At 43.8% G+C, this 27,331-nt stretch overlaps 1 protein-coding gene across 1 annotated transcript in view; it reads right to left on the minus strand.

Annotated features, from left to right (window-relative positions):
* The window catches only part of KIF5C (kinesin family member 5C), a 162,754-nt gene extending 137,314 nt beyond the window's left edge, over positions 1-25,440 (minus strand). The window contains exon 1 of the mRNA XM_058715342.1: positions 24,899-25,440. Coding sequence (XP_058571325.1) covers positions 24,899-25,024 — 126 coding nt within the window. The 5' untranslated portion in view covers positions 25,025-25,440. The remainder of the gene's footprint in view (positions 1-24,898) is intronic.
* Between the last annotated feature and the right edge of the window lie 1,891 nt (positions 25,441-27,331).

Raw genomic sequence — 27,331 nt, forward strand, 5'->3', positions numbered from 1 at the left:
TGTGAAAATGGGCCCTTCAAACATTACTGTTTTTCTCATCCTCTATTCATTTCCAGCAAATACATGTGCTTTTTCTTTGTAAAAAAAAAAAAAAAATTAAATAATATCGAAAAACTTGTAATTATGTTCCATGTTGGGCATTCTGCTGCAAAACCATAAAAATGGGACACAGGAAAAAAATTTAAATTACACTGGGATGGTGTATGAGTCTCCTGTTGTGGCTATAACAAATTACCACAAATTAAGTGGCTTAAAACAACACAACCTTATTATCTTACAGCTCTGTGGGTCAGAAGTCTGCAGTGGGTCTCACTGGGCTAATGTTAAGGGGCCAGGAGCACTGCGTTTCTTTCCTGGAGTCCCTGGGGGGAATCCGTTTTCTTGCCTTTGACAGCTTGGGAGGCCACCCACATTCCCTGGCTCACGTCTTCCTTCCACCTTCAGAGCAGCAGTGACCAGCCGAGTCCGAATGCGTCTTTCTCAGGATGCCATCTGTCTTGTTCTGACTCTTCTGCTTCCCTCTTCCCCCTTTAAGGACCCTTGTGATTGCACCAGGCCCATGGGTATAATCCAGGATAATCTCCTTATTTTAAGGTCAACTGATTAGCAACCTTATTTCCCTCTTGTCAAATAACATATTCGGGTTCCAGGGGTTAGGAAGCAGACATCTTTCTGCCTACCACAGATGGGATGGGAATTGTCTCATGAGATATGCATTTGAGGGTCCTGTGACCTTGAGTATCCAATAAACAGGTTAGTGGTGATCCTAACACTCACTGAAGTCACTGCAGAAATAAAAATATTCAAGACAAATCTGGCATTTTCAAACCGGAAAGAGCTACTCAGTCTGGGACCTTCCACCCCCAAATGCCTGAAGGTCTCCGTTACTATGTGGACCCAACAGGACATCTGGCAGGAAGAGAGTCTAGGAGGGAGGTGGGACTTCACACAGTGGTCTACATGCAGGAGGTGCTGGAGTGGGTACAGTGTGCGAACTGCTTTCACACACAGGATCCCACGTCATCTTCACTCCCACCCCACCGGGCGGTGCTCAGCATCTCCGTTTCACTGCAGACATGTTACATTGGTTGACTTGCTTGAGATCATGCCCTCAGGGAGAGGTAAAATCAGGGCCTGATCACTACTGGCCCAAACCACAAGCTTTCCCCACTAGTATATGTCTCCCCTAGAGCACAGCGGGCAGAGTGCCTAGGACCGGGTGACTTAGAAGACACCAAAATTAAACATGCACATCAATCAGAGTTAGTTGAGGGACAGGAAGCAGACTGCAAAACAAACTCTTTCGGACTAAATAAGGGTAAGGTTAAAAACACCAATTTTAAGTTGCATTCTATATACTCTTAACGTACATACATTAGAGTCTAGAAAATTTATTTGCTAGTGCCTCTCACAGTATCTGGCCCAGAACTGGGACTCAAAAAATATGTTTTACAATAAACATCACAGTCTTATAGTATCTTTCAGGGGGAGCTTTGATCTAACCAGGACATAAGAGTAGGAAAGAGTGAAATTTTGATGTCCTCCAGCACTCCCTGAATTCATCACATGGAATTAATTTTTTGAATGAACTCCCCAAAAAACTCCCTACTAGAGAAACACTAGTCTACGATATGCTGGTTCACAAATTACACTTATTAGGTCATAACTAGCATTAAAAAAATAAAGTTTTGGGGGCGCCTGGGTAGCTCATTGGTTAAGAAACTGCCTTCCCAGCTCAGGTCATGATCTCATGGTTTGTAAGTTTGAGCCTCACGTCGAGCTCTCTGCTGTCAGATCTTCCGTCCCACTCTCTCTCTGCCCCTCCCTTGTTCATACTCTGGCATGGTTTCTCTCTCCCCCTCTCTCTCTCTCTCTCCCTCCCTCTCTCACTCTCTCTCAAAAATAAATACAAACTTAAAAAAAAAATCTTTCCTTAAAAAAAGTGGGATTGAGTAGAATAGAAAATATCAGAGTGAATCACAGATACTATTTAATATTACTATTAAAAGTAGTATTCCATAAATCGATTATTTCAGACTTATGATATCAAGTGTATACCTTGGATTTCTTGGTAAAATGCATCATGGTGTCATGGTAAAAAAAAAAAAAAAGTGAAAGCTGCTTCTATAGTTAAAAACATTCCCATCACAGAATTCTGGAATAGGCTAGCTTTCATAGGGTGATAATTATCAATAACTCAGTCTGAAATTGTTGTTCATTTTTAGCAACCTAGTTTCCTATTGTCTTTTCTCATGGCTATGTACAAGCACCTGAAGTTCCTGACCATTCCAACAAGACAAAGCAACAATGATGCTAAGAGAATCACCTCCCTGTTCTCTCCTCCAGGGCATTCTCAATCCCTTACTGAAACATTGTCTGGAATTCCCTCTTCTCTTTGACTAAAACAGGAGAGATGTAAGCATGGTGATGTTCCTAAAAGGGGGGTGGGAGGGGGGGGGACACGTATAAAAATTCGACTGCTACAGAATTCTTTTTATGCAGCCATCTACCCTATTGTGACAGCAACAGCTGGCTTTCAGGGAGCCATTTCTAATACTCAGGATTTAAAGTCTAGGAATGCCTCCACTCCCCTCCCCCACACCACCATCACACAGGGGAAAATTGGCATGCCTCTCACTTGGCCCCTCTACTCCATGGTTTGAAGGCTCAGCTGTGCGTGCTCAAAAAGTCATTCTCTGGGAGGGCTCCCCAAAAGCTCTCTTCTGGGGAATCTTAGTCTTATTATCAGGAAAAAGCCAGGAAACCTTCCATGGGCTACCACCTCCAGAGAAAAGGCCTGAGTTTTGTCACCTCTGAACTCCCTGCAGTGTAAAGTAGGACCTGGGTGCAAACTACCTGTTACAGACTGAAGCCCTAACCTCCAGTACAACTGTATTTGGACATAGGACCTTTAAAAGGTAAATAAAGTCAAATGAAGTAAGGACGGGGTCCTAATCCAGTCGGATTGATGTCCTTCCTTCCAGAGGTCTCTTTGGATCTGAACAGGCTACATTTTTCTACCTTCAGAATTCACAGCAACTTTAAGTAGCTATTGTGAAACATAAATGATGAGAGAAAAGAGCAGGTCACAGAAAGATATACACAGTATTTTTATAAATATTTCATTGATTCAATACAAAGCAAAATTAAGCAAACAAACAAAAATGTTTGCAGTAAAACTACAAAGAATATTAGGTGGATGATAAAAGCAAAATTTAGGTGGATGGTTTCTTCCGGGGTGAGGGGACAGCAACTGGGACCAAGGAAGCTTTATGCATTGCTATTAGGGGGATGGAAACCTCATGGGTATCCATTTTATTAAAATGTCTCATCATGTATTTTTGTTACATTTATTATTTTATATGTAATAAATATTTCATAATTAAATTTATAAAAGTAAGATGTTAGCATAATATAACATCCATCACTTAACAGTAGCTATTCTGGAGAGAGGGGGTACGGGACATTTCTACTTACCAATTTTTACCTCCCTGTATCTTTTTAATTGCCCTAAAATGCTTATATAATACTTATATTTGGAATAAAAGGTCAAGAAAGTAAAGGAAGTAAAAAGAAGCTATTGGACATTTATGATTACTTTCATAATTTCTTTAATCTTCCCTCCCCCTTCAATTTCCTGAGTAATAAGCTAGGATGGACAACTGACCAGCTTTAAGAAAAATGTATTGGTTGGTCTAAAATAATTTCGATCCTCAGACCCTATGGCTCAGTATTGATTTATTACATATATTACACAAAAATGCACTTGAAATATAAGCTTCAGCTGGAATTAACCCACACTCTTTTGAAATGAAAATAATAGCTATGTGGTTACAATAATAATTCAAGCATTCGATAGCCTGGTTATTAGGAAAACGCTGGGAAGCAGACATCCAAAAAAGAAATTCTCTTATTTCTTTTCCTTTCAAGACAATTTAGGTAAATTATAGACATTTCGCTTTCAGAGCTGAGGACTATCAATAGAATTTTAAGTGCGGTTCATTTATATTAATGTCTTCAATTTAGAATTTCTTGGACCCTTCTTGCTTTATGATGCTAGTTTTGAGCTTAAATTGAAATAGTTTTGTAAGGCTAGTAAGCTGCAAATCAAGAGAAAAGTGTTTTGTGTGTGGCTTCTATGTTTTCGTAGAGGAGGAAATCATTTGAAAGCAATCATTTCTATACTTAATGTATTTCTAATTTCTTTCATTTTTGGCTCTGCCAACTGAAAAGCTGAATAGAAGAAAACAGAACTTGGATATCCAACAAAAAAAATTTTTATTCTTTGGGAAATGGAACTACTTTGCAAAATCTGCCCCAACCTTAAAGGTGTTTATTTCTCAATAAACTTTGAGTACTAGTCAATCACTTATCAGTTGTATTGCCATTGTGTGTGTGTGTGTGTGTGTGTGTGTGTATGTGTGTGTACATGTCGGTGTCTATCTGTCTCTCTTACTAGACAGTGAGTTGGTTGAGGGTGGGATAAATAGAATGTGCTCCCTAAGGAATACCTATATATAGTTTGGCCCAATTATGGTGAATTTCTCAAAAGAAAAATGTAGGCAGCTCCTTTAGTGGTCAGGTGGGACTTATGGGGAAAGGGAGGGAGCAAAAATCAGACCAAATATAATCATAAAAATGAGACAATAAGTACCAGAAGAAATACTCTTTTAGTTAGTCATTTATTCATTCATTCCATCATGTATTGTGTACCCATTAGGACTCACATGCTGAGAACATGAAAATAAATCAAACAATGGATATCAATATACCTTCATAAAGTTATATTTTTTATTTTTATTTATTTATTTTTTAACTGGGCTTCACACCCAGCATTGAGCCCAAAGTGAGGCTTGAACTCAAGACTCTGAGACCAAGACCTGAGCTGAAATTAAGAGTCTAAGGCTTAACCAACCAAGCCACCCAGGCTCCCCTAAAGCTATATTTTTTTAAAAAGAAGGAAAATAGGGGCACCTAGGTGACTCAGTCAGTTGAACGCCTGACTCTATTTCAGCTCAGGTTGATTCCAGGGTCATAGGATCAAGCTCCAAGTTGGACTCCATGCTGAGAGTGGAGCCTGCTTAAGCTTCTCTCTCTCTCTCTCTCTCTCTCTCTCTCTCTCTCTCTCTCTCTCTGTCTCTTTCTCTCTCTCTTTCCCTCTGCCCCTCTTCCCCACTTGTGCTCTCTCTCTTAAAAAAAAAAAAAAAGATTGAAAAAAAAAAAGATTGAAAAAATTGAACAAAACCCAGTACTCCGAATGGGGTAATTCCAAGAAGGGAGGGACTAAATAAACAAGGAAATGCCTCCAGCGAGCCTGCAGAGAGAAAAAGAATTTCAAGAGACACAGACAGATGGGAAAGGCACTCTAAGAGATGGGAACCTCATGAACAAAGGCACCGAAGAGTGAAATTGCAGACTGAGGTTGAAATATGGTGTACAGTTAGGTTTGATTTCTCAATCAATTTCTCAATTTCTGAAGGAAACATATTGTAGAGCATTTGCTGAATCACAGGAACCAAGGTGAAGAGTTCAAATTTATTTTAGTAAGTAAAGGAGCGTCTTAAAATGTTTCTGAGCAGAAAGTTGACATATTCTGAGTAGTACTTCAGAAAGAAGACGTTAGCTACAGTGTTCAAGGGACTAGAGGGAATGTAGAGCAAGCAGGGAATTGTTTCCCAAGACTATTACAATCCAAGCAAGAAGCAATGAAGGTCTTCAAGAACTACTCATGAGTAAAAGCAAAAGAAAACAAACCAGGGATAGATGGTACTTCCTTACCTTAATAATGAATATCTATTAAAAATCTATATCAAACATCGCCTTAAGATCAAGAATATGACAAGGAGTCCTGCTATCATTGTTTTTATTTTAGATTGTCCTGAAGGCCCTATCTAATGCAGTGAGACAAGAAAAAAGGAGTGAAAAGTATTTGTTGTAGAAAGAAGGAAACAGAACTCTCATTCTTTAAAGATGATAAGGGGCACCTAGGTGGCTCAGTCGGTTAAGCACCTGATTGCTGGTTTCGACTCAGGTCACGATCTCATGGTTTCATGAATTCAAGCCCCACATCTGGCTCTGCACTGGCAGCACGGAGCCTACTTGGGATTCTCTCTCTCCCTCTCTCTCTGCCCTTCCCCCACTCATACTGTGTCTGTCTCTCTCAAAATAAACTTTAAAAAACTTTTTAAAATAAAACCTACTCACAAATTTTTAGAAGACAGTTTACTAATATGCTTGAATGTATATATGGACTTAGAAATCCAAGAAGGAGACATAAATCTCTATACTTTTAAGACACAGAAGAGCAGCGTGAAAACATTTTTATTGAAACAAAACAAAACAAAAAAAGCATTAGGGAAGCCTGGGTGGCTCTGTCAATTAAGTGTCTGATTCTTGATTTTGGCTCAGGTCATGATCTCACGGTTTGTGAGATGGAGCCCTGAGTTGGGCTCCACACTGACAACACAGAGCCTGGCTGGGATTCTCTCTCTCCCTCTCTGCCTTTCCCAACTTGCACTCTCTCTCTCTCTCCCCCTCTCAAAATAAATAAGTAAACTTTAAAAAAAAAAAAAAAGGCATGATAATCCTTTTCTCTGTGGATAGATCCATGTGAACTAAGAGTACATCAAAACATTCAGGAGTCTATGGGGCACCTGAATGGCTCTGACGGTTGAGCGTCTGACTTTGACTCAGGTCACAATCTCACAGTTCGTGGGTTCAAGCCCTCCATCGGGCTCTGTGCTGACTGCATGGAACTTGGAGTCTGCTTCAAGTTCTGTCTCCCTCTCTCTTTGCCCCTCCCCCACCTCAGAAAATAAATAAGCATTAAAAAAAAAATTCAGGAGTCTAGCCTACAAGATTTCGTAGCAAATGCACCACACCCTGAGAGCACTGGCACTGTGATCTATGGAACACCCTAGACAGCCTCTCAGCTGGAAATTATAGCAAGAGCAGAGCTGATTCTGACCTTCATACAAAATCTGATACCAATGTAAGGGCAAGCAACAGAGAGGGAAAAAAAAACCCTCCACTTTCAAGTACAGCCCAGGATACAGCTACCTTCTCTATAGCAGTTCCCCAAATTAAACTTCAGCCCAGTGGGTTGCTAATGGTAAACACCAAGTAAACAGAGCCAAGTGTGCTTATTTATTGCAGGACTGTTGACGAAAGAGGTGGGGTTGTCTCCAAGATGCAGAGAATATGAGCAACACTTCCTGCATTTAACTGACAACAAACCCTTTTATCAAAGAACTTGTGTCCTAGCGAAACTGCAATTTAGGAAATGCGGTGCATCTGGACATTTTCGACTCCTGTCAGGAACCAAAATGTAGATGTGACACAACAAATGGTTAAAAGCAAAGACTCTAGGACCGCGCTGCCCTGGTCTGAATCCTAGGTCCACAACTTACTTACACTTGTGTGAGCAAGTGTAACTTAACCTCTTGAGCAAGTAACTCGAGCAAGTAACTTAACCTCTCTGTGCTCTAGATTCCTCACCTGTGGAATGCAGAGAGGACTTGTGATAATAGTGGTTACCTCACAGGGTAGCACTGAGGGTTAAAGTAAATGAATGAACATTCAGTAAAGCGTTTACATAAGTGTTTGTTAAGTGTAGCAGATTTTGCTATATGCTGTCACCACTCAGAATTACAATAGTTTGCGATTGGGGAAGAGCGTAACTTCATTGGTCTAAGAAGATAATTACTCTTAATCTAATGGGTGCATAAACGTCTGTAAGAAGAACAGTAATACATACATTGTCTGTAGTTCTGCTAATCAAGATACTCTATTACCTGATATTTATACTGAACACACTGTTGCCTAAGGTTGTGTTTGGGAAAGGGTGGGCCAGGGAGAATAGAAAATAAAAAAGGGGCTATTCTTAACTTTAAAAACATTGAGAAATTTTCTTTAAATATAGTCCTCCTCAACATCCAAGTTGAAAGGCACCTTCTCTCTAACCTCCCTTACTCACTTTCCAAATAAGTTACATCTTCTGGAAGGAAATTTAGTGCTGAAGAAATTCTGCTAGAATTAAGCCATTTTACAGGATTGTCTTCCGACCTCTCTTCCCTCAAAACAGGCAAGGCCAACAGACACGAGGCTACCGTTATACACTGAGGCGCCTTTGACACATGCAATATTGCTCACTAAACGGTTCTCACCCAGGATGGCAAAGTCTTCCAGGAAACTTCCAAACCATCAGAAAAACGTTGTGTTAAATATGGCTTAAGTTACCTATACTTCACTTCAAAAATGAATTCACTGCCAAATAGGACACTCATATATTCCTGGAGGCTGTAGGGATTGGTCTCTACAGAAAGCAACAGGATAATATTTAATAAGTTCAAGTAAAGTATTCCTTGCATTAGAATGCAACCTCTAGAAAAAACTCAACAAAAGAAAACAGCAGGGATGTTCACTAAACCATCACCCAGACTAAGGGGACGCTGGAGGTCTGAACGCGAAACCAGAGGGGTTAGCAAACTGTGATCTATCAGCCCCAATGGACACTTAAATCGTCACTGAAAATTACAACCACGAATATATTACAAAACATGGAAAATCGTTTACGGAGTAAACTTAAGTAAAAAGGGGGAAAAAATGGGAGTGCCTGTGTGGCTCAGTCGGCTGAGCGTCCGACTTCAGCTCGGGTCATGATCTCACGGTTTGTGAGTTTGAGCCCCCGTCGGGCTCTGGGCTGACAGCTCAGAGCCTGGAGCCCGCTTCGGATTCTGTGTCTCCCTCTGTCTGCCCCTCTGCTGCTTGTACTCTGTCTCTTGCATTGTCTCAAAAATAAATAAACATTAAAAAAAAATTTTTAAGGGGGAAAAAAAAGCATAAATGTATATCCAGGGTTGAAAGTACATTTTTTTAAAATGCTAAGTGTCAGTGAAAGGAAAAAGGATATGAAAATTAAAATGGACAATGTAGGGTGGTGAGGTTACGGCTGGTTTTGTGTTGTTGGGCTTGCACGTTACATCATGGCGATTTTGCCTTTGCAAAGGTGGAAAAATCAATTCTGTGTCAACCCTGACGAACAGGAGCACTGGAGGGGTGGGAAAGAGATTTCCCAGCACAGGACCAACTCCCGCTTCAAAGAGCTGTGTGGCCTTCACCTGCAAGGCGACCTCACACACACACACACACACACACACACATACACACACACCAGGACAAAGAGGCACCTGCTACCGACCAGGAAGGTGCTTCCCGGGTTTCCCACAACAGCACCTCCTCCCACCAGCGGGCCTCCTAATGCGCGCTTTTGTTCACGGGGTGGAGGGACCTCATTAGCTGGCGCCCGTGCTAAAGGGAAATGCGTTTCCAGGACCAGAGGTCTCGTCATTCCTAGCATTAGCAACAGAATGCAGACAGAAGGTAAGTGGCAGATTTGCGAATCACCGGGGTGGAAGTTAAAAACCGCCTTCCAGGGAGGCCGAGCCCAGCAGTGAGGCGGCCCTGGGGCCCGGTCTCCAGGACACTGCGGTGGCAGCTGGGCAGCAGCGGAGCACCGCGACCTTCTTCAAAGACGACGCGGCGTGTCCCCCCGTGGGTGTTCCCAGTGTCACTCACTGCAAGCGCATCCCAGCCCGCTGCCGTTAATGGCCAGGCCTGAATTATATGACGCCGGCAGGAGGCAACACTCAATGTACCAGTACTTGGTGGGGAGTGGGGAGTGATAGCAGAGAGAGGGACCGGGCTACAGCACACATCCCGCCCCTGGGCTTTTCCCGACACTATTCAAGACAGAAATATGTAAAGCAGCTATGCAGAACAGCAAAATAACTTAAGATAAAGAAGCAAATTTTACACGTGCAGTGTAGACAGATCCTGCCGCAGCGTCAAGGTAATGATGTCCCTCTGCAAGGTGTCCCTGAACACAACTGGATGTGCTTTCTCTTTAACTCCAGCAAGGCTTTGTTTCCTCTTCTCTTTGGACACTCCCAGCAGGCTAATTTTCTCTTCTTTTCTTTTCTTTTTTTTACTTGCCTTCTTTTCTTGCATTATATATATGGTCATTGACAGCAGAGATCTTGTCTTACTTATCGCACAATAAACCCTCAATACATCAAAGTGGAATTAAAATTAATAAATGCAAAAACAGTGTGTCAGCAGCACGGAAAAGAGTCCTGCGACGCTGTGCAACAGAAATGCAATGGCAACAATGAATGCAAGCCACACGTGTAACCTTAAATTTCCTAGTAGTCGCATTTTAAAAAGTAAAAATAGGGCACCTGGGTGGCTCAGTGGGTTACGCATCTGACTCTTGATTTCTGCTCGGGTCAAGATTTCGGCTCAGGCATTTTGAGTTTGAGCCTCGTGTTGGGCTCTGCACAGACAGCATGGTGCCTGCTTCGGAGTCTCTCTTTCCTTCTTTCTCTGCCTCTCCCCTACTTGTGTGTGGGCATAAGCGCGTGCTCTCTCCCTCCCTCAAAATAAATAAACTTAAAAAGAAAAAGTAAAAGTAAAACGGGGAAAATCATTTTTATCATTTCAAAATGTAATGACTACACAAAATTGAGATAGTTTACATTTCTGTTTTTTTTTTTTTTGTCCTAAGTCTTCAAAAGCCCACGTACATGTTACAACTACTGCATGCCCCAACTTGGACCAGCCACATTGCAAGTGCCGGATAGCTGCGTGACGCGAGTGGCTTCCATACTGGACAGCAGAGAATCACAGTGAGGTCCAAAACTTTACCTTTGCTCTTTAAAAAAGTAAACGTTGGGGTGCCTGGGTGGCTCAGTCGGTTGAGTGTCCGACTTCGGCTCAGGTCATGATCTCACGGTCCCATCCTTGAGTTCAAGCCCCGCGTCAGGCTCTGTGCTGACCGCTCAGACCCTGGAGCCTGTTTCGGATTCTGTGTCTCCCTCTCTCTCTGACCCTCCCCCGTTCATGCTCTGTCTCTCTCTGTCTCAAAAAAAATAAATATGTTAAAAAAATTTTTTTCAAAAAAAAATAAACGTTCATACTAAAAAAGAACTCACTTACTTTCAAGTTTTCCATGAATGTATATATTACCTCTTTATATTTGCTTTTTAATAGCACTAAAGAAATATTAAATACGTGTATATTTTCCCCTTTACAAGCTCTTTTGGATAAATGTCTAGACCAGAAAATACAGTTTAAAAACAGATCCTCAAACCGATTTTTATCAGGAGTCGTATCTATTAAGAAACATTTAACAAGCAAATGAGCAAGCAAGTGCTGTTACTCTAGGATACAGTACTTTGGGTGTTTCTTTCCCACTTGTTTGAACAAATAATTAGTAGGTTGTGTTGTTCAGTAATTATTACCGAAGAGCTAAACACTTCCCTTCTAAAGTCTGTTTTTCACAAATATTATATAAATAAACTATTAGTAGTTAGGAGGCTCTGATGCTATATAATGGCATTAGTACAAGGGACCAAAAAAGCCAGAAGCCTCCCCTGACAGCTCCTCCCACCCACTGGGTGGGTGAGTTTGCTCAAGTAACCAGATAGCACGTGGCTAGGGCATCGATACCCATATCCCAATCCTGAACCTAGCCAAGTGTGGAGGCTCACATGGTCTTTCTACTTTCCTTACCTCACCACGCCCCCATCCCACAGCCCAGTCTCTTCTGGACCTTGAGACCAGCCCACCTGGGCCTGAATCTGTGGAGCTAGCCTAATTTACCTACTCAGCAGCATGCAGACAGGAGACAGAAAAACAGCTCCTAGGAGCCAGCCCAGGAATCCAGATCTGCAGAGGTCAGCTTACCACCAAGGCCAGATACAGGAAGGAATTGACTGCCTCTCATGGGATCCTGCCCACCAGTGACCAGGACTGACAGGTCTGGACACTGCCCAGTCAGACTGGAATTTGGTCCTCTCTATGAGGCAGGAGGTGGCTATGAAAGAGAAGCAGAAGTCCCTTCTCCCAAGACTATCCAAAGTTTCTGATGTCACTTGGAGTTGTTATTTAACCAGGTTCCCAGATGAAGATCAATAATCTCTGAGGAGTGAGGTGCCAGACAGGTGGTTCAGAAAAAATCTATGATATAACCGCCTCAAAGAATTGAAGCAGACCTCTCTTCGTTTCCTCATGAGGCAAAACAAGACCTGGAAATGGGAGAGATCGCTCTGTGACAGAGCACAGGAAAGGAAGGGACTGTCAGTCCAGAATTGTGTAGCCAAGACCTTTAAGTAAATTAACGATCTTCTAAAATAGTATTATTGATGGGCAGCTCTTATGACCATACACTGCAGCCTAGGAAGTTAAAGCATAAATTACTGGGATTTTTTTTTTTTTAATTTGCACTTTTTATCCATCTCCCTTCAGAGATTTTTTTTCTTTTTCTTTTTGTTTATTTTATTTTTGAGAGAGAGAGAGAGAGAGAGAGAGAGAGAGAGAGAACGCGCGCGCGCGCGCGCGCGCGCGCGCGTGATTGGGGGAGGGGCCGAGAGAGGAGACACAGAATCTGAAGCAGGCTCCAGGCTCTGAGGTATCAGCACAGAGCCCAATGCAAGACTTGAACCCACAAACTGTGAGATCGCGACCTGAGCCAAAGTTAGCCCTTAACTGACTGAGCCATCCAAGCGCCGGTTTTTTTCTTTTTAGTGAGAAAAGGCATAAGAAACAAAAAGACAACTACAAGCCTTTTTCCTTAAAGTAGTTTGTTGCAGTGAATTCTGTTCTCACATGTATATTTTTTCCCTTCAGCTCTGTTGGATTTCTTTTCCAGTATTCAATTCACACCAAGGACAGGTATTCATTGACTAAAAAGGTAATAAATACTACTACACCTAGAAACACCTAAAAGTATTGCTGTGAATGTACTTGGCACCAATCTGATAAGGGCGGTATTGAGCTCGCAAGACAAGTGAGTGATACATCTGCCTGCTTTCCTGGTGTTTACACAAGCCAACTAAAGCCAGGGGGAAAGCAGCAGGGAAAAACTATAACACGGAAATCTCTTTAAACAGCTTTTCTGGATGACACCGCAATGCTGGCACTGGTTTATTAGAAAGGGTAAGTGGGACGTGACCATTGTTAAGGGACATGGGCTGGAAATCTTGATTAGCCTGACTGCCCTGTGTTTCTTCTGTCCCACAGGACTCCACAGCAAAAGCCTCCCTTCTTGTTTCAAGGTCGATACGTATGAGCATTTCTTTTTCTCCTCACTTGTAATCAATAGCACCTAGTATTCTGATTTGAGCAAACCAGCTGTAGAATAAATTTATGAAGCAATAGGGGGAAATATGGGTACCTGACATTAAGGAATTGCTTATATTTTAGTTGTGATGATGTCATTGAGGTTTTAAAAGAGAACTGATATGTTAAGGATAAAATGATGTGAGATTTCACTTTAAAACAATCAGGTGATTTGGGGAGGAATGGTTAGGGGAGTATAGAAAAAATAAATCTGGCCATTTGTTGATGATGGTTAAAACTGGTTGACAGCTTCCTGGGGGTACATTTTGTTATTCTTTCTACTTTGGTGTACGTTGGAATCTTATATAATAAGTTACTTAAAAGAGTACCTAATAATCAGAGGGCAAGGCGCTAAGCTCTTTCTAGGGTTTTTTTGAGAGGGTTATTTTTTCCCTTCTCAACTTACAACTGCCCAGCAGATATCACAGGCCATTCAATGTTAGCACCAAGAAGAAAAGCATCCACCCTATTTTTCTTGAAGACTACAAACTTGGCCTCTATCTTTCGCTGCCTCAAGAGAGAAATTTAGCTTTTGATCACCTCCAAGAAACAACATCCTTTAGGATATTGAAACTGACAGGAGACAGCCTACAAAATCGTATGGTTTACATTAAAAGTCTGAAGGCATTGCTGTGTTCTGGATCTACGGGTTAACAGTGCATGACAGAACACATACTCTTGGTAAGAATTTAATTTAGCTCAGGTATGAAGGATGCCTTATGAGACAAACTGGCAGCGATTCCATCTGGTAGACAGAGAGATGGGAGTATAAAACAGGACAACTTACCATCTCTGAATTGCTCTCTCTCAAAAACTATGGCTGCCTTAAAATCATCTATACCCTGTTACCCACCAATCCCAATTCTGGGGATGTATTCTAAAACAACAATCTGGCAAGTGCACAAAAAGATGTGTGCACCAATGTTTATCACACTTTTGTCTATAACAGAACGAAAAACAAGCAGAAAAACCCAAATGTCTAACACTAGGAAATGGTAAAAGTATTGATTGATATGTAATGCAATTATATGCAACCTTTACAAATGCTACTATCTGAATATACCGTTAAGCAAAACAGTGGGTTTCAAAACAGATTTTTTAAAAACCCTATCTGTGTTTTAGAACAAAGTATGGTTGTTTTATAGAATGGAAACGAGCTGGGATATACAAGGAAATGTTAACAATAGTATTTTCTAAAAGTCTGGGTGGCTCAGTCGGTTGAGTGTCTGACTTCAGCTCAGGTCATGATCTCACGGTTCATGAGTTTTAGCCCCACGTCGGGCTCTGTGCTGATGGCTCAGAGCCTGGAGCCTGCTTCGGATTCTGTGTCTCTCTCTCTCTCTGCCCCTCCCCCACTTATGCTCTCTCTCTGTCTCTCAAAAATAAATAAATGTAAAAAAATTTTTTTAACAAAAGTATTTTCTGGTTTGTAAAAGTAAAAGTGCTTTTTACCACCTTCTTCATGCTTTTCTGCATGGTCTGAATTTTTTTTAATGAGCATGGAATATATCAGAAGCCCTGAAGAAGCTATTGCATTTAAGACAGTAACAGTAAAACCATGAGGATGTCCTAAGTAGGAAAAACAAGTAACAGTAAAACCATGAGGATGTCCTAAGTAGGAAAAGACAGAGCTGGAGAAAGGTCAAGGTAAAAATCCAAGCAAATAACTCCAGGGTCTACCATCTAACAGCTTAGGACGGTCAGCATTCTTTTATTTCCTTCAAAAGATATCTGGTACTGAGCATCTACTCTGTTCCAGGCACTGTTCCAGGCCTTAGAGATGTTAATAAATGGCGCACATTTCCTGCTCTCAAACGGTTTTCAGTCTACTTGGAAGAAAGGACGCATATACCCAAATAAATGAAACACGGTAACTGGGGGAGGTCAGCTGGGAGTTGTCCATGGATATGGGGTGCATAGGAGGAAGTGTCTAATCTGGCAGGGTGGAAGGGGAGAGGGACTAGTCGGAAAAATTTCAGGGGAGGCACTACTGGATGAGATTCTAAAAGCGAATGGATGCTTGCCATTTAGCTACAATTTGAGAACAGTCACCCCAGGCATGTGGGATGTGAGCAGCTGGGGTAAGGAGGGGGAGACTTAGCCACCTCATCATTTGGGGGAATGGAAGCACAGATGGAACACGGGGTGAGGGGGTGAGGTCAGGAAGGTAGGCAGGCCCAGAATACAGAAGGTCTCAAATGCCCCACTGAATCATCCGGCTTCCAGATGACCACTGTAGTCAGGATCCCCTGAGCCGTCTTCTCAACCACGCCTGACTTTAAACTTGCAGAGTCCAGGGGCGCCTGGGTGGCGCAGTCGGTTAAGCGTCCGACTTCAGCCAGGTCACGATCTCGCGGTCCGTGAGTTCGAGCCCCGCGTCAGGCTCTGAGCTGATGGCTCGGAGCCTGGAGCCTGTTTCCGATTCTGTGTCTCCCTCTCTCTCTGCCCCTCCCCCGTTCATGCTCTGTCTCTCTCTGTCCCAAAAATAAATAAAAAACGTTGAAAAAAAAATTTAAAAAAAACAAATAATAAAAAATAAACTTGCAGAGTCCAGTGTTAGCAAGAATCCTACTAAGGCAGTTTAGAGAGAGTCCCACCCCCACCCAATATCAATATCTCATCACCCCTGATACCACATAATCTAGATCTTGATTCCTTGATATCTGGCCTGCCTTCCGCAAGAATCCTGTTAGGTCATTTTAGCAAGAATCTCCCCCTACCCTTGATGTCTCCTCTTGGTAACTGTCCATCCACCTACCCACCCACCCCCACAACCTATTCTACTTGGAGTTGAGCCCGATTTCTCTCACCTATGGCAACAGTACTGATACCTATCACAATAATCTACCTTAACTATTTTTGCAAGTGTCAGAATAATTTTTTCTTTAACACAACCTGAAGGCACCAGAGAACCTGTGATGAAGGGTCTGGGCTCTCCCAAGATTGTCAGTCTGACAAGAAGACACAGAAATAACCACTGGTGGGTCTTACAAAGTGGACATTTTCTGAATGCCTGCTATATACCAGGCACTGTGCTCGGCACTGGGTGTGCATTCGTTCTTGTGACCATCACAATAACCCTACAAGGTGGAGAGTTATATTAGCCCTATTACAGGCCAGGAGACTGCAACTTAGTAAGGTTTAGCAGTCTGTCCAAGTCCATACAGCTAAGAAGGTGCAGAGCTGGGAGCTGGTCCTGGGCTGTGTGACTCATGCCCACATCTGGGGAGTACTGTGAGGAATCTAACACTCCATATTCTCCCATGTTCTCTGCAATATCAACAAATAACAGCAAATGAAACAAGTCAATTCCTACTGAGAGGAGCTTGGTTGACATGCAGCAAACGGGTTAAGGGAGGAGCTTTTTCAGCCACAAAAATAGGACCTTATAAAAAATCCAAGAGAAATAAGGTGAAATTGGATCTGTCGAGGGGGTATTTTTTTTAACTCAAGTGAAACCATTAGGGAGTAGGCAGTTTTGTTTTTGCTTGTTTAATAAGTAGACACAGGTGAGAAAGCTGAGGCAGGGACTCAAGGGAACCCAAAGGTGGGGGAGGTTTCCTATTTTGAATGGGGGAGAAAAGCCAAAAATGGAAAACACTGTCATTAAATAGGGGACTTGGGCCAGACACGCACAGGTGGAGGCAGAGGGAAATCCCCAATGATACCCAAGTTATTTAAGGAAATGCAGAAACTGGCATTGATGGAGACTTGGTTCTGTGCAGGGAGCAAGGAAAGAAAGAAGCCTCAATCAAGATACACTTACAAAGCAACTAGACAAGCACTGTGAAGGAGGCAAAGACCCATGAAACACACACACCCTCTCCCTCTCTCCTATATATGATCATTGCAAATAAAAGGATCAGCAGATATGGTCTATAAAAAAACAGACTGTGAGCTCTGCCTTCATGGATGGTTAGGAATTTCACAAATAAGATGAAAAGAGAGGCTATTCCAAGCAAGAATGCATAAGAACAAACACGTAAGAAATAGGCCTACAGGAAGAGTTTTCAGGACATAGGGTTAAGGGCAGTAATTTTAGGAGACAAAGCTAATTCTGAAAATGAGAAAAATTACAGGCAGATAGGAAACATGGGGGATAATTAGCATTGATTGAGCATTTTCTCTCTACTAGATGCTGTTTTGACCCCTTCGTTTCATTTCATTCTAACAGCCCTGTGAGATAAGTAATTATATCTCCATTTCAAATATGATCAAACTGAGACGCAGAAAAGTTAAACAACTTGGGGAAAAAGCCCCACAGCTAGCCAGGGAATCCACACTCAGCTCTGTCTGACTCTCCCTCCTACCTCCACCAACCCCATTCACTTAGGTGGTGCCAACTGCATGCATGCCGGGAACAGCAAGCGGCCTCTGTGTCACCTACTAGATGACAGCTACTTCCTTGTGTCCACTCCTTCCAGCGTTTCAGGGGGTATGTTTACTGGAAACCACTGATTCATTTTCAAGTGACGTAAACATCTCTGAATTTAGGGCACAGAAGAATGAAGGACTGATAATTCTCGACATTATTAAACACTATTAGTGCTCACTTAAACAAAGTGACTGAACAAACTCTTTATAATCCTGCCTTCAAATATGACTGCTTTTGGGAAGGAATACAAAATGATACAACCGCTTTGAAAAACAGTTTGGCAGTTTCTTAGAGTGAAACATATAGTCACAATATGATCTAGCAATCCCAAAATTGATATCATCTCAGTATTTACCCAAGAGAAATGAAAATTTGCCCTCACACAAAAACATAAACGCAAAGGTTTATAGCAGCTTTATTCATCATCATTCCACACTGAAAACAACCCACAAGTTGTTCAGTGGGTGAATGGATAAACAGACCTTGTTATATCCATCTAGTAGACTACCTCTAAGCACTAAAAAAAAAATACACTGGGGCGCCTGGGTGGCGCAGTCGGTTAAGCGTCCAACTTCAGCCAGGTCACGATCTCACGGTCCGTGAGTTCGAGCCCCGCGTCAGGCTCTGGGCTGATGGCTCAGAGCCTGGAGCCTGTTTCCGATTCTGTGTCTCCCTCTCTCTCTGCCCCTCCCCCGTTCATGCTCTGTCTCTCTCTGTCCCAAAAATAAATAAAAAACGTTGAAAAAAAAATTAAAAAAAAATACACTATTGATACATGCAACAACAAAATAAATCTCCAAGAGTTCTTAAGTAAAAGACACAGGTTCAAAAAGATCCTTACTATGTGATTCCATTTTTATGACAGTCTGGAAAAGGCAAAATTATAGAGAGGAAGAAGAAGTGGTTGCCAGGGGTTAAGAGAGGGGAGAAGGTTTGACTACAGAGGGGTGGTACAGAGGAGTGGCATGAGGGCTTCTGGGGGGGGGGGGGAGGGTAGGGAGTGGTAAACAAAACTGTTTTGTATCGTGAGTATGGCAGTGTGTGGTAGGCAGAGTGATGGCCTCAAAAGATGTTCACACGCTAATTCCTGGAAATCTGTGAATATGTGAATGTTCAAAAGGGACTTTGCAGATATAATTAAGGTTGCTAATCAGCTGACCTTAAAATAGGGAGATTAGGGACACCTGGGTGGCTCAGTTGGTTAAGCGTCTGACTTCAGCTCAGGTCATGATCTCACAGTCTGTGAGTTGGAGCCCCGCGTCAGGCTCTGTGCTGACAGCTCAGAGCCTGGAGCCTGCTTCAGATTCTGTGTCTCCTTCTTCTCTCTGCCCCTCCCTCACTCGCACTCTATCTCTGTCTCTTAATAACGAATAAATGTTAAAAAATTTAAAAAATTAAAAAATAAAATAAAATAGGGAGATTATCCCAGATAATCTGGGTGGGCTCACTACAATCGGATGGACCCTTAAAGTGGGAGAGGGATGAAGAAGGGTCAGTGAGAAAGACATGCCATGGAAGTTGCAGGAGAGGGTTAGAACCACGAGACGGGCCAACTTATTGCTGGTTTTTAAGATAGAGAAGAGGAGCCCGTGACTAAGGCCTGAGAGTGGCCTCTAGAAGCTGAGAAGAGCCAGGACTGACAACCCTCACTCCTACCAACCATAACGATTCTGCCACCAATCTGAATGAGCAAATAAATGGATTTTCCTCCGGAAAAGAACACGGCCCTGCCAATAGTTTGGTCTTGACCTTATGAGACCCTAAACAGAGAAACCAGCTGATCTGATGGACTCCTGACCTATGGAAACTTTGTGGTAATGAACTTGCACAGTTTTATACCCTTAAACTTGTGATCATTTGTTACAGCAGCAAAAGAAAACTAATATGGCATTGCTACACAACTCTATATTGTCAAAGTCCCTCCCATAGAACTATTGTGTGTAAGTTAAACATGAAAAAATTTTAGGGGCACCTGGGTGGCTCAGTTGGTTAAGCATCGACTTTGGCTCAGGTCATGATCTTGCAGTTTGTGAGTTGGAGCCCTGTGTCAGGCTCTGTGCTAACAGCTCAGAGCCTGAAGCCTGCTTGGGATTCTGCTCCCTCTCTCTCTCTCTCTGTGCCCCCTTCCCCCGCTCCCCCACTCACACTCTGTCTCTCTCTCTCTCAAAAATAAATAAACATTTTAAAAAGTTAAAATGAAAAAATCTTAATGTTCATGTTTTTAAAGACCATTACTATGGACAAAAAAAAAAAAAATTCTAGCCATATTTCTTTACGTTTTGAGTCCTTAACTTCCACAATGATAACTCCAAATTGGAATTTGGTCTCTGTCCTGGTCCTTCCTTTCTCACCCATCTACTGTCCGGAACTAATCTGAGATCCTGCAGGCTGAGGCCACTTTCCATACCACTGACCAGCTCAGGGGTCACGGCTGATGTTTTGCCTTGGCTCTCAAAGAGGTCAGAACTTAATGCTTTCCTAGGACTTTGAATAAGAGGAAAGTCCCAAGTGAGCAAACTGAAGTCAACATCCATTTCAAAGAACTTACTGGGAACTCTCCAAAACAGAGTTTCCATCAATACAGATACATCAAAACCAATAGTCAGAGCCATAAGTAGTGGCTGACTCACCAGGATTTTCAGCAGCTAATGGAGGAGTACTTCGAGAAATGCTATAAATCCAATATTTTTCTCTGAAGAATTAATTTATGTGGAGTCCCTTTTCTAATCACTAGGTCATCACCACCCTCTACTTCCATCTCACTGCCAGTGTCAACAGCTTTCCTACTATTTAACAAGGCTGAGAGTAGTACTTTCCCAATTTTCTTAAGGCATTTAAGTACAGTATATGCGGTCTTACCAGGTCTGCTCAAAGGAATAGCACTTCTCTTTGAAACTGTTTTTTTACTGAGAACAAACTGAGGGTTGATGGGGGATGGGAGGGAGGGGAAAGTGGGTGATGGGCATTGAGAGGGCACCTGTTGGGATGAGCACTGGGTGCTGTATGGAAACCAATTTGACAAGAAATTCCATATATTGAAGAAAAAAAAAAAAAAAGAAACCGTTTTTTTAACTACTCCCCAGGCCAATTAAGGGCCCACAAAACAAGTTAAATATACCAAAGTAAAGATTTCTAGATTCAACAAAGAGATCAATAAATACTTAAGTGCTTTCTATGGGCAAGGCCCTGGGAAATACAAAGAAGCAAAACATAGATGGTCTTTATCTCTGCCCATAGCTTACAATGTCATTACGTATATGATAAAACTAATAATAATCCAAGACAAAGAAGTCACAAGATCTTGTGCAAAATAATGCTTCAAGGGTTCAAAGTGGGGAGGACTGTGGCTGGGCTGCTCAGAAAAAGAAAGCTTTACACAGGAGCTGAAAAAAATGCAAGGATGGTGGAGATACTTCCTCTAAGGCAGGACATTTTCTTAAAAAGAAAAATCTAGAAACTATAACTGCAAAATCTCCCTCTTAGCATACATCTCCATAAAAATTGAACAGAACCTTTTTTTTAAGGTATTTTACCTATTTAAGGTATTTTACCTAATGTTGCCTATATATTTAAGGTGTTACCTTATTTTTTTAAGGTATTTTACCTATTCACCTAAGGTATTTCTCACTCTGCCCTAAAGCTTTTCTCTTCTGTTGCTCCAAACTTCCTCCCCCTCTTCTTGAATCCACACCACGCTGGCTCTTCTCTCTTCACCTGCTCCTGCCTTATTTTATTTTTTTAAAGTTTATTTATTTATTTTGAGACAAAGAGAGCATGCAAGTAGGGGAGGAGCAGAGAGACAGGGAGAGAGAGAGAGAGAGAGAGAGAGAGAGAGAGAGAGAGAATCCCAAGCAGGCTCCACACTGTCAGCACAGAGCCCGACATGGGGCTCAATCTTATGAACTGTGAGATCAAGACCTGAACTGAAATCAAGAGTCCAAGGCTTAACCGACTGAGCTACCCAGGAGTCCCATTTTATTGTAATTTTATGTCAGCTCCACATCCAGCATGGAGCCCAACACAGGGCTTGAACTCATGACCTTTAGATCAAGAACTGAGCTGAGATCAAGAGTTGGACACTTAACCGACTGAGCCACACAGGGACCCCGAACAGAACTTTAAAGAAAAAAAAAAAATTGACCTTAGTTTCAAAAACAAAAGAAATTTCTGGGATTCTGAATTTAGACTAACAGCTGACTCCACAGAAATTCATTCTTTACACGGCTCTGCTGGGAGTGAAGATGACTGACATTGCTGGACGGTTCTGGCCTTCTTTGGTCATCCTCACAATCTACACCTCTACAAGCAAGAAAGAGATGACCACCCAAGGCAGTCTCCACCTGCAACTGAACCATATGGGCTGGTTGCAACTGAATTGGCTTGGGAGCTGTTCTACTCAGTGTACAAAACGGGTTACAGGCTGCTAGAAAGGTCATTTCCATTAGTTACACATTATTAATCAGGAATAGGAAGGGTCCTGGCACATGCCAACCCTAGTCCCCCTTCAATGTCTAGTAGTCTTCTGTTTTGGATGCACTCTCACCAAAAGTGCAAAAGAATGTTCATAGCAGCTATGTCCATATTAACCCCAAAGTGGAAACTATCCAAATATCTACTGACAGTTAATGGATGAATAAGCCGTGGTGTATTCATACAACGGGACACGACAGAACAATGAGCAGGAGAAAACTGCTGCTACACACCACCCCATGGAGGAATTTGACAAGCATAATGTTGACTGCAAGAAGCCACACACAAAAGCAAACATACTCTATGGTTTTACGTATATAAAGTTTATTAACAACAACAACAACAACAACAATGAGCAAAGCTAATCTATGGCAGAAGTCAGAATAGTGGTTACCCTGAGGCAGAGGGAGTTAATAACCGGGAACGACACTAATGGGACCTCTGGGGTCCTGAAAATGTGTTTCTTAGTCTGAGAAATGGTTACAGGGGAGTGATTACTTTATAAAAGCTCGCTAAGCTGTACCCTTATGATAACACTTTACTATAAATGCTTTTTTCTATTAAAAAAAGAACCAAACTTATCCTGAAGAAAATTCAAAACCGCTGTATTAAAAAGTATTATAGTAAGATAATCAAAAATTTCCCTTTACAGTTGAAGAGTTACATGTGTATTCACACCCACAACTGTTAGTTTAAATTACTCATAGAGTGACTTTGTTTTAATGTATTTAGTTAACCACATGTATACTTAGATGTGAAATAAACATGGTTCTTAGGATCTCCACCTTGCACACAGATCACTCCTAGAAGACTGAGAAAGAGAAGGAGGAGCAGGAGGAGAGGTAGAGGAAGAACAAAAATAACAACTTCTTCAGGCTTTTCTTTAAAACCTCTGGAAAAAAAAATAGGGTCACCAGAACATGTTCTAGTGCTGCATAATTATTTGTTAAAAAATTGTTACAAGGTAAGGGGCAGGGACGAGATGTCCCCAGTAACTCCGACTCTATCTAAACCACAGCCTGGCTCAGGAAATAGCAAATCTGACTGTAGGCTGATCCCAGCTGAGAGATGTAACCCAAACAAGCTACTATCTGCCCCATGTACTGGCAGCAGATATGTCGCTATCACCTATCCTGCCATTAAGTATAGAATTCCCCTCTTCATCAATAATTGTAGCATAAGTCTTCTCTTCAATTTAACACTAAGCAAAGAGAAAAGCCCCCTTTCCTGCCCTGATAGGTCAGCTCCTAGAATAAACGCATGCCATTTGGAGGTCATGGTTTCCTGATGACTGTAAAGATGGGAAGGGGAGAAGAGGTCGTCAAAGGGAGCTGCCTTCCTAAGGGAGGGACAAGATGAAGCCCCTGGGCAAAGGCCAGAGCATTGCCTCAGTTACCCTTTCAGGGAGAGCACCCGCCTACCGCCTTACCGCCTACCAATCCGGCTAGCACCTGCTAGTCCCTCGGGCCCTTCTCAGGGACTGCGGCACAACCTTGGTGAAGATGCTGGGGGCCGCTTGGCCGGCAAACGTCAGCCTCTGGTGCTTGAGAAAGGCTTGGCGGACGCTGGCAGGGACCCTCCAGAAACTGTCACCTGTCAATCACTTGACCTAAATACACCAGCCACTGGGGGGAATCGGAGGGAGGGGGTTAGCCGGAGCATGCTCAGTAATCTGGATGACATCACTTAATCAATGCCGGGGACTGGAAGGCTGCATCAGCAGCCTCGAGCGGGCTGCCAGGAATATGTCAGCGGGGACCGGGAGGCTCCCTTTAACTCGGTCCCTCCCCACGCGGCTCGCATACAAAGAGGGCACCGTCAGCTACACACGCTGGGGACAACGGGGGGTGAAAGGGCGGGGGAAAGGCTGGTTTATTTCATTTGACATACTGCTTTAAGAACTAAAACCCAATGTTATTCCCTGCCCCCACCAGCAGTCCCGGCTGCAGAAAGGGAGCCAAGTGGGGGGAAGGGAAGGGAGGAGGAAAGGAAAGGTAGGACGGGAGATCAAGCGAAGGGGGGGGGGGGGAGTGGGGGGAGGGGGGACCCAGCCACACAAAGTAACTTCTACTCTTGGCAGACAGGGGCTATATGGATGTGCTCTGGGCCCCCTAGTCCCACAGATGTGGGCACACAGCCTACTCTCCACCCAGCGCGAAGCACATCTGAGGGTCTGCGGACACCAGGTGGGGGGTCGCCTCATTGGGGAGGGGTCAATGCCGGGGACCACATCCAGGGTAGCTTGGGTTGAGAGGAAGCAGAAGACACACCAGGCCTCCCGGGAACACCAAGGCCACCAGTGTTCCCCACACCCCCAGCCTTCTGCACGCAGAGCAAGGTGAAACGCCGCGGGGAGCCGCGTCTACACCGCGTGGGAGCTCCGAACCAAGGCTAGGATTTTTCCAGTACCTTTTTTCTTTTGCTTTTGCTAAGGTCGTGAGAAGAACAGGTAGTGTTCGATAAATCGAACTGATGCCTGGAACCATATATGGAGTGCAGAGATCATACTTTAAGGGGAGCCTGGGCACCCCGCTTGAGGGTAACCGAAACACCCTACCCACGCGGCGTGGCCAGGGCGGGGAACAATAGGCCCACGAGGGCCCCCACCCCGCGAACAATGGCGGCGCCGAACCCCTCCTCGCCCCCCACCACCACTCTCGACACCTGGGCCCGCCGCTGCCCCCAGTGGCCCCTCCACCCGCCCGGGAGCGAACTGTAGGGCGTAGGGGAGGAGGTTTCTCTTCAAGTCCACGCGAGAGGGCAGCCCTGCGGGGATGTCCGAGGGGGTGGCCGAACACCTCTGCCGTCTGGGGCGTTCGGGCGCCCAGCTGCGGCGCGAAGCAGCCGGGGAACCCACACGTCCCGGACACTTACCCCAATCACCACGGTCTCATCGCCTTTAAATTTTGGGATGAATTTGTCCCCTCGGAGAATCTCCGCTTCGTTGAGGGGCCGGAACCGGCACATCACTTTGATGCTGCATTCGGCTGGATCCGCCATCTCGGCTGGCGGCAGGGAGGGGGCGCGGGGATGGGTGGGGGGCCGGGGCTCAGTAAGACGAGGGAGGAGGCCGCGAACCGCACCGCCTGCAGCGAGGCCGCCTCCTGCAGCCTCCAACGAAGCTTCTCAGCAGGTCATCGCGAACTCGGCGGGCTGGGCGCCTCCGGCCGTTCCGAAACCGGGTAGGTTTCTATCAGCCAGCCTCCCGCCCCGCCGGCTGCAGACCTGCCTTCCCTGGCCTTGCCCTGGCCCGGCGCTGCTCCCCGGGCCCACCTGCCCGCGACCACGCGGCCGGCGGACGAGGCGATGCGCAGGGAGCGAGCCTCGCCCGGCTCAGACCTCCCGGGCTCCTGCGCGCCCAGCCATCCTGCATCAGCACCAGCGCGCTCGGCCGCCTCCCCGGCCCGCCCCTTGGCCCCGCCCACCCCCGGCTCGCCCCGGGACGGTGACGTCACTGCGGAGATCCGCCCCGCCCTCGCCCCGGCTCCGAGAGCGGGGCATCCTGGGACTTGTAGTCGCTCCTCCTCTCGGTGGAAGGACAAGGATACTTACTTGCAGTTGGGTTGGCTTTGGGGGACAGCGGTGGTACCCCAGGTGTCACTTCCAAAAGCCTGTAGGTCTGGTCTGGCTGCCCAGGTCAAGAACAGGGTAGAGGTCATATCCAGTATTGCCAGTTAAGATCTGTAGATAAACCAGGTCTAGATCATCTCTTTACATCTGTTCATGATCTCCAAGGAGAATCCCTTATGACAATGTCCAACCGAAACGTTATGGAGCATTTTCTCTGTGCTGAACGGTTTTGTAAGAGTTGTTGGGAAATCAAGGGGGAAATGAGATTTGCCTGAATATTTGAAGCCGTTTTTCCCCAAAATGCCTGCGCATACCAGTTCACAACATATTTTGGGTCAGGGGCTGTTTTCATATCTGATGAAAGTTGGGGACACTTTCCATAACAAAAACAAAAACAAAACTTGTACACACCCACAGATTTTTCACGCTATGTCATTGGATTTGGGAACAACCAAAACCTGCCTGTGACTCCCAGGTGAAGAATCTCTCTTAATTACTACTAATTGTAGTGTAGTTTCCAGAACCTCTGCCTAATGCCTACTTAGAACCCGTAGCATGAACAGAATATATACAGGATCAAGTTCTGAAGTCCCTTGCAAAATACACCCAGAACCCCATGATCAGATTTCTGCCGACTTATTAGCCTTATCTCTTACCACTTCTCATCTTGATGTTTACACACTGACAAATACGAAACTATTTGTGGCTTCCTCCATTCACCTCTTGCTGTGCTTGCTTCTGATACTTTAAGTCATTTGCTAAGAGTCATCCATTCATGCCTATTACTAAGTAAGTATATTAAGGCTCTTACAGTAAAAAGTAAGAGAAACCCAAATGAAGTCACCATGGCAGTAGGAGAATTTATCAGAAGAATCCAGATTATCTTGGTTATTTAGATAAAAATGATTAAACAATGGAGCCAGGAAATAGGCAGGCTACCAAGACTCTCTAACTCTCTAACTGTGGTCCCTGATTCCTCTTTGTATTGCCCTCATTCTTTCTCACTCCAGATCATCCCCCCAATGTCTGAAAACCCAGCTGCCAAGAGTCTCTGGGTTTCATTCTTCAATTTCTATCATTAGATAAGGATAGATGTTTGTTCAGAGTTTTGGTTTGAAAAAAACTAGGGAAAGTCTATGATTGGCTTGAGCTTAGGTATCTACCCCTAGACCACTCAATCAGAGTCAGGAACTTTGTAAGATCTCTGAGGAATATCATGATGGGAAGGTTCCCAAAACAAGAGGTATGTCATTCCCAGAAAAAGAACATGGTGCTGGGCTGGCAAAACAATTAGATGTCCACTCCCCCTTTCCAGTGCTACCTTTTCCTCTTTGACTCAACTCAATCCTCCCTCCTTAGAAAGCCTTCCCTGACTTCCTAAACACCCACAAAGGGCAGGTGGTCCTTCTTGCTGTCCTCACAATCTACTATTCACATCTCTATCACTACACTCTCATGGGCAATGATAGCTGCCTCATCTTTATGTCTCTAGCATCTAGTGCATAGTAGGCAGCATGCTGAATAAGAAATCCAACCTAGAAGGAAGTTCTACCTGAGTAAAAATCCCAGCCCTGCCACTTACTAGATGTGGGAGGTACCCATGGCAAGGTATTCAATTCCCTTAAGACTCAATTTTAACTCTATCATTGGAATAGCGAGTCATCTCATAAAGTTTTTGAGCGAATTTTAAGAAATAAAGCTTTTTTTTCAACGTTTTTTTTTTTTTTTTTTTTTTTT

Source organism: Neofelis nebulosa, chromosome 2, assembly GCF_028018385.1.
Source record: "Neofelis nebulosa isolate mNeoNeb1 chromosome 2, mNeoNeb1.pri, whole genome shotgun sequence".
Classification (NCBI taxonomy): Eukaryota; Metazoa; Chordata; class Mammalia; order Carnivora; family Felidae; genus Neofelis; species Neofelis nebulosa.